The sequence below is a fragment of the Furipterus horrens genome, unplaced genomic scaffold, assembly GCF_987537825.1.
Source record: "Furipterus horrens unplaced genomic scaffold, mFurHor1.1.pri manual_scaffold_4, whole genome shotgun sequence".
Taxonomy (NCBI): domain Eukaryota; kingdom Metazoa; phylum Chordata; class Mammalia; order Chiroptera; family Furipteridae; genus Furipterus; species Furipterus horrens.
In genome coordinates, this window is record NW_028327174.1 from 21,055,224 (window position 1) to 21,072,132 (window position 16,909).

The 16,909-nt window shown below is 47.0% G+C and overlaps 1 protein-coding gene across 1 annotated transcript in view; it reads left to right on the forward strand.

The window, feature by feature from the left end:
* The window catches only part of NTF3 (neurotrophin 3), a 64,773-nt gene extending 52,524 nt beyond the window's left edge, over positions 1-12,249 (forward strand). The window contains exon 2 of the mRNA XM_090275377.1: positions 11,144-12,249. Coding sequence (XP_090131503.1) covers positions 11,144-11,938 — 795 coding nt within the window. The 3' untranslated portion in view covers positions 11,939-12,249. The remainder of the gene's footprint in view (positions 1-11,143) is intronic.
* Positions 12,250-16,909: the final 4,660 nt, after the last annotated feature.

Here is a 16,909-nt window from a genome sequence, read left to right on the forward strand (position 1 = left end):
CATTATTTCCTGCATCAGGGAGTTGGATAAAGCTGGATTGGGAGATTCTCCTGTGCCATGTGGCATTGACAGAGGTCACCTGGTGCTACTCAGTTGGCTGATGGGCTGGTTCAGATCATCCAGGTCAGCTGCACTCTCAAGTCTAGTGCTTTGGCAAGGCTGGCATCGAGGGGAGCCCCTCAAGCACGGTGGCCTCAGGACCATCAGGTGAGTCACATGGTGACTCAGGGCTCCAAGAACAGGAAGAAGCTGCCTGGCATCTCATGGCCTAGCCTGTTACTTCCACGATACTGTGGTCAAAACAGCTGCGAGGCGCCCACACACAAGGCGATGGCACACAGACACCACCTCTAGATGGGAAGAGAGTCAAAAATCGGCAGCTGTGTTGTAAATTAGCAACACGCTTGTGCACAGTATCTGGCCCTAATATATTTTCTGGTTAGGCCCTGTTGTGGAGTGATGGGTATACCCACTTTCGCTGTATGATATAACAAGAGAGCCTGTTGATGCTGAAGCTTCCTCTCTCAAGCTTCCAAGCATGTCTCCCTGGCCAGTGTCCCATGCCCACCCTGAAGCCCTCCTACCTCCAGCTCCTCCTCCTGACAGGCTGTACAGCCATGCCCAGTGCTCCTCCTCCCTAGAACCATAGTGGCAGCTGCCTCTTCAGAAACAGAAACGTTTCAAAGGTAACAGAGTGCACTGGCCTTGAGGATGTTGAAGAGCGAGGCGACCAAAGGGATAGAAAAGCCACCAAGTTGGAGGTTAAGGTGTCCAGAGTCATAGCAGGATGAGAGATGGAAAGGAAAATTCACAAAGTCCCAAAGCCCTTGAGAAATGTGGATGTCACTAGGTGATGGCACTGATGCTACACAAACATATGTAAGAGGAGAAAGGGAAGGATGCTGCCTCTGTGGGCTACCTCTTGAGCTGGGTGAGGCTGCCAGGGCTCCAGCCCTCTCACAGTGTGGTGTTAAACATACCATGGTGGTCCGGCTCTCATGGGACCCATATTGCTCCCTGAGATAGCCCTGATGGCGGTTGAGCCTTGTGGGCAGATTTTTGCCCTTGTGTTCTTAAATATACTGCTCTGTGGGCTGGATTCTAGTTCTGGCTCTTCCACTAACTTATTGTTTCCTCTTGGGCAGGTCACTTTCTCATCATAGATTTCCTATTATGTGAGAATCATAGCAGATTAGGATGTCATTGCCTGGCTCCATAGCTTCAAAGGGACACAGAGAAACAGGGAGGACCAGAAAATGACACCAATGATGAGGATTATGTGGTCTACTGAAGAAATATCTCAGGGTTGACAGTGATGAATCATACAGTATTGTGGCCAGAAAGAAACTTTGAACCTTTTTAGTTCAAGAATTGTTCTTCTAGGATCTTTGTGTCTCTGGGTTAAGCTTTAAGGAGTCCATGAACTGCCTTGAAATTACTTCGCAATTCTTTTCCTTTATGTGCACATAGATTTTATTTTTTAGGAAAAAGGTTTTTTGGCTTTTATTAATTCTTAAAAAGGTCATTAATCCACCAACATTATGTTAGGTGATTGTTAACCAGGAGGAATAAGGCCACCCCAGATGGTCTTTGGAAAAATATGAGTGCTTTTTTAAGTTGTCCACCATGACTGGGGACATGATTGTTACTTAGTAAGTGGGGGCCAAGACTTCATGTGTGGGGGACAAAACTGGACAATGAAGAACTATCCTTCCCAAAATACCAACAGAACCCCCAAGGAGAAATTATGTTAGGAACTGAGACCCCAAGACCAGCCACGGTTCTCCCACAGCCACAGAGCTGCTTAGTAGCAAAGCTGGTTTTTAGTCACAAATCAGAAGAGGAGGTGTGCCAAGAGTTCACGTTATTTTATTTCTCCTTGTGAACTGCAAATACACTAAAACTGAGGAAAACCAAAGACTCAGAAATGTGTCTCACCTTCCAAATTCCAGCCACTTTCACAAGGAATCCCTGGATTACTGGTCTTCTTTACCATCAAATAAGGAAACAGGAAAGGGATAGTTTCTAGTTGGGGAAACCGAAGCACAGGAACATGAGCCCATTAGCCCAATGTTGCAGAAATAGGCTTTTCAGTTGCTGTGAGTTGGTGATGCCAGCCTCAGACGGTGAAATGTCTTGAGTGTCTCTTTCTCAAAAGAGGGAAAGAACCGTTAATATACAAGCATGGTGCTCGCTGCCTGGTTCAGCCAGTAGCAGGTGCCTTAGACTCTGGAATGGGTTGGGAGGTGTTACGCAGTATCGGTTAAAAGTAAGTTTTGTGGGATCGCACACACAGGGGTTTGCATCCTGGCTCTGCTTCTCCATTGATGTGTGATCTCAGACAAAAGGACTTAATCCCTCTGAGCCTCAGTTTCCTCAGCAGCAAAGTGGCGATAATAATCATATCTGTGAAGATTAATTGAGATAATCCTTGTGAAGTGTCCTGCAAAGTCCCTAGCATATGGCGCGGCTCAGTAAATGCTAGCGGTTATTATGACTGTGTCTGTGATTAAAGACAGCTTTGGGTTCAGGGTGTTGGTGCCAAAACTGTTTTCAGAGGACAAGCTTTGGGTTGGTTTTTAGTCTCGCCCAGCTGCGCAGAAAGAGAGTCAGTAGACTGTTTGGAATCGGAGTCATAACATTTATGAAGTGCCTACCACTCATTCCAGTTTCAGTGGGAGATGGATTTTCTTTCTGTGTGCACATCCCAGCATCGCTTCACAACTGGGCAAGAAGAGGCCCAGGAGGTCACCACACAGCAGCCTCTCTTGTCTCAGTTTCCTGGTCTGTCAGGGTGTTCAGGTGAATGCTGGCAGCTGGGGTGAACAGAGAGGGCAGACGCCAGTAGCATGGAAGGATGCCTTGCCCTTGGCATCTTCAGATGTGGCGGTTTCCTGGAGAGGGGATTCAGACCAAAGACAGCCACGGACCCTTTGCCAATCCCTCATCCTCCTGAAAGGAGGTTGGCTGTGGGGCCAGGAGGAGGTGTGAGGGGAAGACATAGGCTATATTTGACACAGGCCTGATCGTCAAGACTGGAGGAGAAAGGCTGCCATCTGCCCATACTCACTGTGGCCAAGTCCTCCTGGGGCCAAACCATTATGGTTTGGGTTGATCCTGGCTTTGCTGTTGCTGCTCTGGCTGATGCACAGTCAAAGGTTCGGGTGTTGCCAAGCCAGCTGTGGTCTTGGTTTGGAAGAGACATCCAGAGTGTGAAGGGAAGTCATGCTGTGGGATTTCCCTTAGCTTCCTGCTCTCAGGTTGAAGCCACCTCCATTATTCTGCCATTTTGAGACTCATTCTTGGCTGTGTAGACAAGAATGATACCTTGTCATCATCATCATCATCATCATCATCATTATGTATTATAATCATTAAAGATCAATTCTCAGCAGCCCCTCCCTTGTAATAATACTAACTTACAGCTGTACAGCACATTGCAGGTAATGCATATGCTTAGCTCATAAACCCAACTCAGACATGAAGCATAAATTAAAAATAAAAAGGTTGACTTGGAGTAGTTATTCTCTGATGCTAATAGTTTAGCACTGGGTGTACCCCAGACTGTCTATGTAACTGAAGCAACAACCTTCCCTGTGTGTTTTCACACTTGGAAAAATGGAGTTAACCCAGATGCAGAAAATGAACCCAAACTCAAAATATCTCAGAATATTAAATGATATGATGATTTGGGAATAGCCTAACTGTAACCCATCCTCATCCTTGGGAGCTAGGCAATACACTGTGTGGTATGTGTCTGGTGTGTGTGCACGTGTGCATGCACAAGCCCATGCATGCAGACCTCTAGGCCCAGTGTTGGGTACATATTAGTGCTCAAAACAAAGAACACTGAATTTATTAGATAAATGCCTTTATGGCTAGTAGCTAGATTGACACAAATTTTCTCTGCAGATTCTTCCTTGTCCACCCTCTGGCCACAGAATGAGAATTTGTAGTACAGAAAGGATAAAGTAAATCTGGGTTTCCTGTGGCTTGTGCTGGTATATCAAGCTCCTTTCAGATCTCTCTGCCAAGATGGGACCACGCCAGAGGGTGCCTTAGCCTGAGGAATAACTGCTCTTACTTTCCTCCGTGAGCTTCTGGTGCTCATTGTTTTGACATGTGCCATACCTGCCATCTTTCTCTGCCTTGGTGCCGGAGGAGAGTATGCTTTGAACAATGTAAAACCTCCCCAACACAGGGGTCAGGGGTTCTCAAGCGAGGTCTCCTCCCAAACAGCACAGAGAGGGTGGCTCTTCCTTTTCGAGATCACCCATCGCTTTTGGTTTGGGGAGTTTAGGGCATGCTCATCACATGTTTGGGGGGCAGTGTTGACTTGCTGTTTGATCATGGCTCCATTTTGTACCTTCTTTAAAGCTCAATTTTTCTATACATTTTTTTGTGGAGACAGGGACTGTGATAGTTGCCACCACTCCAAAGGTGTGAGTGAGGTGGGTTTTAGAAAAGAATGTCAAGCTATAGGGGAAACCCACACAGCCCTTTTCATGTGAGTTTATTTCCCACTTACTCCGTGTAACAATTCCAAGTCACTCGTTCCCTTCATCCTTTTACAAGCCTTTCCCTCCCTTGTTGGTTTTGGATTCATCTGGCCCCCAGTGCGTTAACCTGCATGTTTCCAGTTTGAATCTCATCATGCTGTTTCCGGGTTGCCAACCCTCACGGGTGTTGCGGAATAATTGGTCTGTCCGCACCGGTGTTTGTAGCACCTTCCCTTTGAGCGTCATCTGTGCATTTTAATTAATCTGCCACTTTTTTCTCTCTCTTGCTTCAGATCATTAATAAAGAGATTAACCAAGACCAGACCAATCCCCAGTGGAAGTTCCACCAGGATCTGTCTCTCCCAGCTCCTCGCCTTCTCATGGGTTAGGACATCTTCACGTGGCCCCACTGACTAATTTTTAGGCCTCAGAAGCTGCGTTCAGAACAAAGCAAATTTGAATTAATTTTGCAATTAAGATATGTGGAACAAGCTTAACCAGTCTTTTATATCGCTTGAGTTTAATATTTCCACTACATTCCTTTCCTTTTTGTCATTCTCCTTTAAATCTATCGTTTTCCCATCTCTCTCCCTTTTCCCTCCCTGTACAAGCTGTTAGGGTTATCTGGCAGGATGTGGTCTTTTGAACCCTTAGCATTAGTAAGAGACCATGTCATAGCTGCAGAAATTCTCCAGAGAATTAGGACCTTCTGGATACAGCTGGACAGTGTCCTTGTTAACCCCAGCCGGAGGATACATTTGCCTCCAGAGGATGTGGCTATAGCAGAAATCATGAAATCTGTTGAATTTGCATATTAAAAACTTGGCAAATTTAAAAGTGCTTCCGCATTTGATCTTATGCCTCCTTCCCCAGGGAAAGCTTGAGTCTTTATGTCTTCTTTGTAAGTCACCCTAGTTTCTAGCACTGGTGCCAAACCCAGAGCTATAGAAGGTATAGCCAGTGCTCTGTCCACACAACACACAGCCTCTGCAGGGATGGGTGACCAGCAGAGGGACTAACCTTGGAGAGCATCAGGCCCAGGAGGGGAAGGAGTTACTGAGTTTTGTTCATTGATTTTATAGGGAATGTTTTTATCAGGAATATGGGGAGGAGGAGACTGGAGTGGTGGCCTCAAATCCCTGGAAACTCTGCTCAGAGCTGAGGCTTCTTGGGGAGATGCTCAACCTGCTGGTGGCAGCTGTCCTGGCTCCGGGCTTGGAACTTGAGCTTCCTTTGGAAATAAACTCTCTGGAATGTTTGAGAGCAGGGACAGACAGACAGACAGTATAATCGTTAAGAGCACCAACTCCAGAGCCAGACTGTGATCTGGCTCTGCTGCTTATTAGTTAGTTATTAAACCGTGTGCCTCAGTTTGCCCATGTGAAATCAGAAATGTAACTACTATCTCAGAGGAGTTGTTATCACGATTAAAGATTGAATGTATGCCAGTATGTAACACGTGGCATTTTTGTTCCTGGTACTCCCACTCTACCCAGGCCAAAAATTTACTCCATACGTATGCAATAAGTGAGATCTTTGGTGTATGGCAGGAGGAGCTGGGGAGTGTCAGGAGAAGGAAGTCGGAACCCAGCGGATGCAGGCCCCAACTCTTCGTATGCGATCAGGGCAGACCTGGTGCTTGCTCTGGGCTCAGGTCCCATACCACTCTTCACTCCAGCTTCCTTTTCCATTTCATCTGCTTCTCAAATACCCCAGAACCCTCTGTGTGTGTTGTAAATTGAGCCAAAGAGGAGGAATCAGAAATTGCTCTCTTTTGAGTATTTTGAGGGATGCTGAAACCTTGTAGGAATGTTGCTCCAGGGACTGAGAAAACACCATATGTGGGAAAGCATTTCTAAGTGAGGAAAACAGCATATGCAAGTTGGTCAGGATCTTGGAAAACTCTGAGCAGGGGAAAATGGGCACTGGGGAGAGTGTAGGAAGGGGGTTTTACTGAGGTCTTTAACAGGTCTTTTTCCAATTACAGCCAAGAAGAGCCTAGGGACCATGGCCTACTTCAGAGCTAGGGCCTGTATTTTCTTTGGGAAAAGAAGGCAGAGTTGATTGGCTTCCAAACCAGACTTGGCAGAAGTCCATACAGATCGCGGGCCAGTAAACAATGTCCTGGGTCAGATCTGGATCATAGTAGGCACTCATTCAATCAGCGAGAGCAGCCCTGTGCTAGGCATCGGGCTTGTATGGATGTAAAAGGCACAGCTCCATCATCAGAGAGGAGGCATAACCACAGTGATGACATGGTAGGGTAATTGTTGATAAACCACTGCGAACACCAGAGGAGGAGCACAGATGTCTCTCTAAATCCAAAACTTCACTGATGTGCCCTGCCTGGGTCGCACTGGCACTGCCATGCCTTTCTCAGAGCCCCTCTCACTGCCCCTCTCCAGGGATCTAGTCCCCTGGTACTTTGCGTGAGGGCATGGAGGGCAGGCACACAGTATCTCTGCTGCCACAGACAATTCAGGTTTATGTTCCACTGGTGTTTCCAGAGCACCTCTCTGTGCCAAATACTGCGCTAAGTGCTTTCATTAGGTTTCCTCGTTCACCCCTCACAGCAGCCTCCATCGAGCACCAGCCACATGATTCTTTGTTGAGCCGAAGAACCGAGTGTCCCCTATCTGCTGTAACTTAGCAGTCTGACCTTAGACAACTCCATTCACCACCACGCCAGGCCTCAGTTTCCTTATTTGTAAAAATGAGGAGGTTATCTAGGGTCACTTCCAACTTCCAACTTCCAACATTGTGTTTTGGTGAGTTCTCCTACCAGCGTTCATGGGCTTGCTCTTTACAGAAAAAGCTGAAAGCAGATTACCGAGTGGAGTCCCTAGGAAGCCTGCTGGGTTTTGCAAATAGTGCGGGAACAGTTGGATTACTCCAGCTGCTGATTACAGAGTGTGGTGGCAAGGTTTGGGATTTGGCGGTAATAAACAGTACGGACCCAGAAATGGCACGGCCTAGTCTCAGGGCCATTAAGCAGCTTTTGATATTATTAACTTTTTTTTTTTTTTTTCATTTATTCTACCTGACCTCCACCAGTGGTGGCCTGATTTCTTTGTGCTGAGTTTGTGTGTTGGGACTCTGGAAAGGGGCAGGACTATCTAAAAGAGTCAGGACACCTGTATTCTAACCCCCTGTGGTAGGACGGTAGGAAACTCCACCAAGGTACAAGCAGTATTAGAGAATTTAAAAACTCTAATGAAATCAACTAAAGCCAATCAGCTTTCTGTGCTGACCGTACTTTGGCAATTCATAACAATATCAGTGATAAAACATTTCTCCCTGACAACCCTGACCTGTCTCACCACTCCATTTAGTTCCCTCCATCCTTGGTCACCACTGCCTGAGGAAGAAAGCAGGCAGTCTAAAGGGCTGCCAGATTACAGCCAAAGTCATAGCTCCTGTCCACCACTCTGAATGTGACACACTGCCATACAGTTCTCTGTGGGCTTTGCCCATCCCTCTAGACCAAAAATTGATTTCTACTCTTACTTTCCAACAATTTCACTGAGATAGAACATCTTAGTTTCTGTAGCCAAGGCTGGATTCATGCAACCAGTACACTGGCACAGCATCCCACACGAAGGAAGGGGACCCTGTTGAACTCAGGGTGCAAGGCTTTGTGGTTGCCATCTTGAAATTTTTAAGAATTTTATCTCTGATTACTTGTTTTGTAAGTGAAGTGCAGTGGGACAGTGAAACACGCGCCTGGAGACTGCACGTTGACTCGAACGTGCTCACACCTCCAGCAGCCACCCTGCCTTTAAATAATTTTTTCATGAGGGCCTGCCCATCACGTAGCTGGTTCCGCCTTCAGCTAGCCTCACTTCCAACTCTGACTCACAGCATGCAGGCTTCCACCTCCACTTTGTACACTCTGTGATGTGAACACCGGGGAGAAGCACGGACACAAACAGGAAAGAAGGGGCCTTGACCTTGGAGAAGAGAGAGCCTAGGGAGTAAACCATGTAAAGACACGAGGCCTGCCATACCTGCCACCATTGCCATTTGGAGAACATGCTGCAGGAAATGCAAAGGGAGTGGCAATTCCTGCCACTGGCACCCTCCTAGAAAAGTTAGTTTTTGAACCAGGCAGTGAAGAATGGGTTAAATTTCAACAGGAGTGGTGATGAAAGTGTGCAAGGCGGAGGGAACAGCACATGAAAATGGGTTGTAAAGCATATTCCACTACTTTTTGATTAGAGAACGGGGCTGGGGCATAGGGTGTATGAGTCCAATTGTAATATTGAAAAGGCAGGTTGGGCCAGAGTTCAAAGTACTCCTCTCTCTTTCCCCAGTGTCACCCCTCTTCTTTAAACTGCAGGTTAGGGTTTTCTCATCCATTAAATGAAGGAGCTGGATTAAAGGCTCTTCTCCTTCTAATACCTTTTGGTTCTGTATGGAGGCCACCAACCATAGAGATACATCCCCAGTCCATTGGCATCATCCATCATTCTTCCTCTCACTCACCCTTGTAATGACCTTGCTAATCTCTACATTGACTCTTATTCTGCCTGGGACCTCCCCCCACTAACCATGCTTGATCCCTCTCCTTATGAGAATACTGCGTGTATTCTGAGTGTATACTGTCTGGGTTTGGGAGGGATTTAATAAATAAGGTTTTTGATAGACATCCAGTGTCAAATTATTTTATTACAACTGTATTCTGTTTGGTAGTGGAGAGGTGGGTGAAGGGGTCTAATTCTAGTGATGTGTATGTCATATTTGTGTTTTCAACTTTAATTTTGTTGGTGCTGCAAGATTGAAGGAAATATCACTTACCTGCAGAGTGAGAGGGAGATGAGTTATCTGGTGGGAGAATATGATTCCCAGGGCAAACTCTGGGATTGGGAAGCAAAGCTCGAATCCTTTGCTCAGCTTTGATCTTGAGGGAGTCAGTCGTCCAGAAAGTGGTTCCCATGGAAAAAAAGATGGTCCTCTTATCAGAGAGACAGGCCAGGAGCCAGAAGGCGGAAATTGGAACTAAGTGGCTGCAACATTGCTGGCCATTGGGGACAAGAGAGAAGTTCTTTAGATAAAATGGGAGTAGAGGCTACATCTGTGAGTCCTGGGAACCAGTTAGCATGGGCCGGCTCAGACACAGGTACTCGGTAAGCAGAACAGGTTTTCTATTTCTCGTGACACCTTTGTTTATTTCCTTTCTGTTTTCTACCTGGATTTAGTAAAGTCTCCCTTAAAATACCAAAGGTGAACCAAGGAAGGGCTTTTATTTTCCATGCTGAGTGCTTTAAAGGGGAAACAGTACACCCCTGGATGCCAGTTAGATGGTAGCCATGATAATTACGGAATCGATACCTCCAGGCGGGTGGTGTGAGTCACAGGGTACAGGTCAGGGTGACTTGTGCAGCCACCCTGAGTGTCCTTCCAGGGCCTTAGGCTTTGCTCTAGTGAGAGAGACCAGCAAGGAAGGCATCTTGAGATCAGACCACTGATCCCACAAAGACCCGGTGGAAACCCCATGCTGAGGTTCTCCTATGGCAACAGAATAAGAGTGTTGATGGGCCAAACAGGAAGAATTAATCAGCAAGAAATCTTGCTGTTGAGGATATATCCAGCTCATTAATTTCAGCTAGTTGCTGCTGCTGCTCCATCTTCTGCCACCATCTTGTGAAGACAGTCTCTGAGGAACTGTTGGGTGTCCTGGGGGGAGCATGTTCACTGGAGAGCTTGGCAGAGCACCCTGAAACTGAGGCCCTGTCACAGAGTGGGTGGTGGCCCCGCATGTTCATTTCCAAAGGCAGGAGAACAGCTCCACCAGGCGTGGCCCAGCCAGGGGTGAACCCATCTCTGATTTCATAACACAAAAGCAACACAGAACCCCACCCCCAGCCTCAGAGAATTCCTTTGAGAGACCCAGGGGCTGCAGCTGGGGACGGTAGAGCCCTGATTCTTGAGACATTTGCAAGGCTGCTGCTGCCAATAACAGGCTCTAAATACACAGTTATAATTTTCAGGTTCAATTTCTTCATACTTTGCCGAGGTGGAGTGGGCTATGGTATTTTCAGGCTAAGTGATATTTAAGGACGTGGCAGGACATCATCCACACCCAACAGAAGGCTGCAGCTAGAGGAGACCTCAGGTGTCATTGCAGTGGGTGCTGTCTGTCTCGGGAACAGCAGAGGCCGAGGGCTGGAGTGCCGTCCTCACCCTGCCTCTGCCCTTGTGACCTGGGTTTTAGGAAGAGACGTAACCCTTTAAAACTGTAATTCTCTCCATTAATGTTTCTGGTTTATTTTGTTAAAAGAATATGCTTTGCCCTCTCCCCTATGTTTATACAACATGTGCACACACACACACACAATACACATCTCTTTCCCCATCACACAGCTGCAGTGTGAGAAGAAAGACTTGAGCTAAAGACACTTAGAAGTCTAGGAGAGAAAGGAGCTGTAGAGATTCAGAATAGTGGCATAAAGGCAGCAGTCCCCAGGCTGGGGACAGAGGTAGACAGGCTCTGTCTCTGGATGTCAGAGAGTTCTCCCTGCTCACCTAGAATGGTGACACCTTGCTCTCTCTTACCCACACAGGGACGCTTGACCTCAGGTAGCTGGTCCCAGCATGACATCAGCTATTACAGCCTGCTAGTAACACCTGTGTTTCCTTTTCAGCTCTTACAGGTGAACAAGGTGATGTCCATCTTGTTTTATGTGATATTTCTCGCTTATCTCCGTGGCATCCAAGGTAACAACATGGATCAAAGGAGTTTGCCAGAAGACTCGCTCAATTCCCTGATTATTAAGCTCATCCAGGCAGATATTTTGAAAAACAAGCTTTCCAAGCAGATGGTGGACGTTAAGGAAAACTACCAGAGCACCCTGCCCAAAGCAGAGGCCCCCCAAGAGCCAGAACAGGGCGAGCCCGCCAAGTCAGAATTCCAGCCGATGATTGCAATGGACACAGAACTGCTGCGGCAACAGAGACGCTACAACTCACCCCGGGTCCTGCTGAGTGACAGCACCCCCTTGGAGCCCCCGCCCTTGTATCTCATGGAGGATTACGTGGGCAACCCCACGGTGGCGAACAGAACATCGCGGCGGAAGAGGTACGCAGAGCACAAGAGTCACCGAGGGGAGTACTCTGTCTGTGACAGCGAGAGCCTGTGGGTGACCGACAAGTCATCGGCCATCGACATTCGGGGACACCAGGTCACGGTGCTGGGGGAGATCAAAACCGGCAACTCTCCTGTCAAACAATATTTTTATGAGACGAGATGTAAAGAAGCCAGGCCTGTCAAAAACGGTTGCAGGGGGATTGACGATAAACACTGGAACTCTCAGTGCAAAACGTCCCAAACCTATGTCCGAGCACTGACATCAGAAAACAATAAACTCGTAGGCTGGCGGTGGATACGGATAGACACCTCCTGTGTGTGTGCCTTGTCAAGAAAAATCGGAAGAACATAAATTGGCATCTCTCCCCATATATAAATTATTACTTTAAATTATATGATATGCATGTAGCATATAAATGTTTATATTGTTTTTATATATTATAAGTTGACCTTTATTTATTAAACTTCAGCAACCCTACAGTATATAAGCTTTTTTCTCAATAAAATCAGTGTGCTTGCCTTCCCTCGGGCCTCTCCCATCTGTTAAGCCTTACTTTGTGACCCAGCTCTCAGGAGCCGCTGTGTAAAATCTGTGTACGCCAGTATTTTGCATTCAGTATTGTCAAGGCCATGACTGTCGTTTTAGTAAACTTGTTAAAATCAGATGATGTCAGAGTTGTGTGTAGACACAGTAACATCCCCCTCCTGGTATGCTTCATGTTTGATTAATTAATTAAAAACACTGTTATCACCTGCATTGTAAAGGATACCCGGTAGCTTTGAGCCCTGCTCTTAATTCTGGCAGCAAGTTCACTGTCAAGAACTCACTCTTCCTTTCTCTGCTGTCGGCTTTGCCAATCAGAATTATGGTTCGCCCCAGTGATATGTCCCAGAACAATTACAGCAAACCTGGCAATTTTAGTTTTGGAAGTTTCTTTTCAGCACATTTGTTATTTGGGGTTGTTTAAGGGTTGGATTTTTTTTCTTTTTTCTTTTTTGTATTTGTTTTGCTTTTGTAAGTGGTTTCCATCCTTTAGATACATAGGAAAAAATTTTTAACTATTTGTAACAGAATAATTGCATGGTTACCCAGAAGCAAACTGAAATGGCTTGTGAATAATCCACACACAGGAGAGAATTTGCTCCTCAGAGATCCTTTGGCGCCTCCTCTGGTGGCGCCTTCTAGAGCTGCAGGAGGAATCCGAAAAGGCTTCTGCTTTGCAGTCAGGCCTGTGTTCAAATCCCAGCCCCTCCCTGTGACTTGGAGCTAGGCTTGGAAGCCACCCTGAACCCACGTCTCTCAGGGTCAGCAAGTCAGATGGGATTCTGCCTACCTCGCTGGGCTCTCCTGGGGATTCAGATACATAACCCCTGTAGACTTCTAGCATAAGGTAGGTGTTGGAGAGTGCTAGTCCCCTCTCCCTTCCCCTCCTCTTCTTTCTCAGCTATTGTGTTCCTCTATATCATTTTTGGTTGATTCATCACTTTGAAGTGTAAAAGCTCAAAAGGAATCTCCCTAGTGTCTACTGGGTCCTGGAAGGGGTCACAGAAGCCAAAGGGTCCCCGTAGGGATGGCCACACCTGTCCTGCCGTGGCAGGCCTGAGGAGACTACCAGTGGTCCCCAAGCTCTTGAGGTTGGAGCCTAAGGAATCTCATCTCCCATGTTGTCATAGATGATCAGTTCTATAATGTAGTGGTTACTGCCCATGCTTTCGTAATGATTTTCTTCGTGGTCATGCCCCCATCCCACCATGGAAGCTGCCGTTACTGCCCCGCCACCCTGCCCTGTGCCGTCCCTGGACCGCCCTGCCTTCAAGGCCCAGGTGTGCTCTCTCCGTTGAGAACAGCCTGCACCCTGAGGCCTGTCTAACACATGTCTAATAGGAGATGTGTCCTTTATCTGCCATGAGCCTCTGAAATAGGATCAGCAAAAGCAGTGATTTGGTTAAGAGCATCGTTCCATTGCACTTGATTCTAGATGCCTGGAGGAGAGCAGGAAATGAGGACTTTGCCCCATGCCCACTGTGTGCTAGGCACTTTCAAACAGGTCCACCATCCGTTGTCACAGGTCCTCTGAGGTAGTCACAGTCATCTCATTAGCAGGTGAGGAAACTGGGGCTTGGGAAGTTAACTTGCCCATGACTGCTGAGCAGGTAAGTAGCAAGAAATTTAAATTCCTGTTGGAATGATGATTCGGCCTTGTTTTCCCCTCACTAGTTCCTCCTTGTCCCCTTCTGTGTGGTATATTGCATTTCAGAATGAACATTAAAATCCTAGAGAAATGAAAAATGTAGTTCTCTGCATGGAATCCTTTTGTACCTTCATGAGCCTATAGCTAAACACAGCAGCCCACTGATAGGATAATGGAAGGCTTATGCTTGACCCAAGCCCAGTTCTCAGGCTGGAACTGAGGTTCCTCTCCTAGAACTTCTATTCCAAATGAGCAGGGGGCTTGTTTAGAGGGTCTGACTGCCTGGGGGGATGGGCTTGGATGACAGAGGCCTCGGATCCCAGCCTGGAAAGCCACAGTCCTTAAAACAGCAGGACTGAGTCCTAGGCCCTGCCTTGAATGGAAGGAGTTTGCCTGTATGTCCAGAGCGGGTCTGGAGTGGCATGCTTCGAGGGCAAGTGCAGCTCCAAGGAGAAAGTGAACCTGGGGAGGAGTGAAAACCTTCCTGAAAGGATCTCCAGGCTTCAGGCTATGGGACAACTCTGCCTCTCCTCTGCTGGGTCTCGGAGCAATGAAGCATTATTCAGTTCCATTTTGGTTACTTCATTAGCAGTAGAGGGCATTCACATGGTGCCAAAGTCAACGTGTTGGGCTTATGGGTCCAGGGCAGAGCCCTCTTCAAGGTTCATGGCAGGCTCACTTTTATCCAGTGTGTACGTTGGCCATTGTGATAGGTTGAAAATTAAACTCACCTTTGAGAGAGGAGGGCCTTGGAGGGCTGGTGTCTGGCTCCTGGAAACTCCACACTCTCTCCCATCTTCCCTTATTGCTTAGGTATCCCTGGGTAACTCACCTGTCCTAATGGGATCTTTCTGCATCATGAGATTCTACTGCATACTAGGTAGTCTTCACTTCCTTAGTGAATGCTGTGCTCAGAAGCTCTGTTGGCCATTGGTGGAGGCTTCTCTCTGCCCTCTTATCCATCTCTAAGGTTTCCCCCTTTGTGGGCTGTGTGAACTTGAGCAAGCTACTTAGCCTCTCTGAGCCTCCGTTTCCTTGTCCACAAAATGAAGATGGTGCTTACTTCATAAGATCATTTTGCAATGTAATGAAAGCATCCAATTCCTGACACATAGGAAGCCCCTGGGTATAACACGATGATGATGACTAACTTCTGTGGGATTTTCAGGAGCCCTCACTCTGCAATTCTGGTAAGAATTTCTAAACTTCACAGTGAAAGTATATCAAGCATCTGTGCCATGGGAGGCAGTCCCCAGGGTAGCATTTGCTCAGTGCCAGTGGCCCAATCTCACTGATAGGCCTTGAATCCTTCTCAGTTTACACACGAGGGAAGGATTGCTAACTCCTCTCAGCAAAACTACTAGCAGCCTATCTGATCTTCTGAAGAGAGAGTGCATGTGTGTTTTGTTCCTTCTTGCAAATTTATGAGACAGCTTTGTTCTTGCTCCCATTCTCTCCCCCTCCCTTCCTCTCACTTTTGTCCAACAATGCTTTCTCCAGGTTGGTATTTTAGGGTTTGGCATCTGAGGATTTCTTTGCTGGGTCCCTTTTCCGTGTATGTGCTTTTTAGTTTGTTTACTCGATGTAAAAACCCTCCATTGAGGCTTGGAGAAACCATCTGCATGTATTTTATCACCTTTGAACATATGTTTGAGCATGAAAACTGTGTAGTTCATTTATGGCTACCTGGAGATTTGTCTGGCTTCACCAGGAAGACGCATCCCCCAGCCTTCAAGGTCTGACAGCCCTGGGTGTGCAAAGCCAATACCAGGTCCTTGGCAAGGCCCAGCTTCGCCTCACAAAGCTCAAGCTCACTGAGCCTCAGAGAGTGTCCTCTGAAGCCTGGAAAATAGACAACTGTCTACCCTTCCATCCCCCGCCCGCAACAACCCTGGCCAGAGGGCCTTGAACATGCTGAGTTCCACAAGCCCAGGAATTGCCACAACCACAGAAGACTGATTCTCTCACTGGAACCTTCTTCAGCCTGATCCTCTTCCTCAAAGTCCCCACCCCCAAATCTAAGGAGACCCGAAGTCCTTACACATGCCTTCTCAGGTTACAGTGGTCAGTGGTCCCATGAACTTCTCAAAAGGTGCATGTGTTTCACAGTGAGCTGAATGCAAGTGACTCTCTAGTGACTGGATACCCTGGGGTTTTGCTTGGTTCCAGGTGGAGGTCAGCCCAGCTTGGAAGAGAAGAACCACAGAGCAGGTCAAAGCACTCTGATGGATTTGTTGCTTGGCCCGTAATGGGTGACAGTGTATGGAAGGCCAATGAAACAAGCATAGATGTGCCTGCAGCAGGGAGGAGTAAAGAGGTGGAGAAGACATTGGCCCGAAGATACCAAGACTTTTCTAGAAGCTGATGAGTTTGACTGAGTTGAGTTGCTGCAGAATTCAGCAATGGCATTGCCTGTTCAATTACAGAAGTCTCTGTGGCAGGAAAACATAAAAGTTTATTGTAAAATTGTGAAACAGCCTAATGAGTTAAATGGCTTTTCACATGAAGATGTATGGAAGTGGGTGGGCATGCATGTGTTTGCACACGTGTATGTTTATGTGTGTGTCCTTGCATGCGGGTGTGTGTAGTTTTGATATCCTAACCATTAATACATTGAATTTTTTAAAGGAATGGTAATGCTTGAAAAGAATGCTCTGGAACATAAGTTTAACCCTTAGGACACTGAGCTGGTAGTGAGCTGGGGACCATATGGAAAATGAACATTCTTGGGACTAGAAAACAGGCTGGTCAGGGTTGAAGATTTGCAGATACAAACATCATCAGCTGACTCCACCAGCCCAGACTGAAGGAGATAAAATCATGGACCTTGCAATTTGGTAGGAAAGCACTGGGAGCCAGTGTGGGTTTAGTGGTGGAAGATAAGAGAGACCAAAGAATAGATAATAGTGATGGTTATCATCCACTGGCTGCGTCCTCCTTGTAAGGCACCGTGTGCATCCTGGCAGTTTTAACTCCTATGCAATTGAGGACATATAGTTAAGACAAGTTAAGTAAGCTGCCCAAGGTTGTACAGCTGGTAAAGGTAAGCTCCAGAGAGGAGCCCAGGAGGTCTGTGTGGTGTGGAAGGACATGTTGTTAACTGGGTAAGACAAGGATGGAGAGAAGATGCT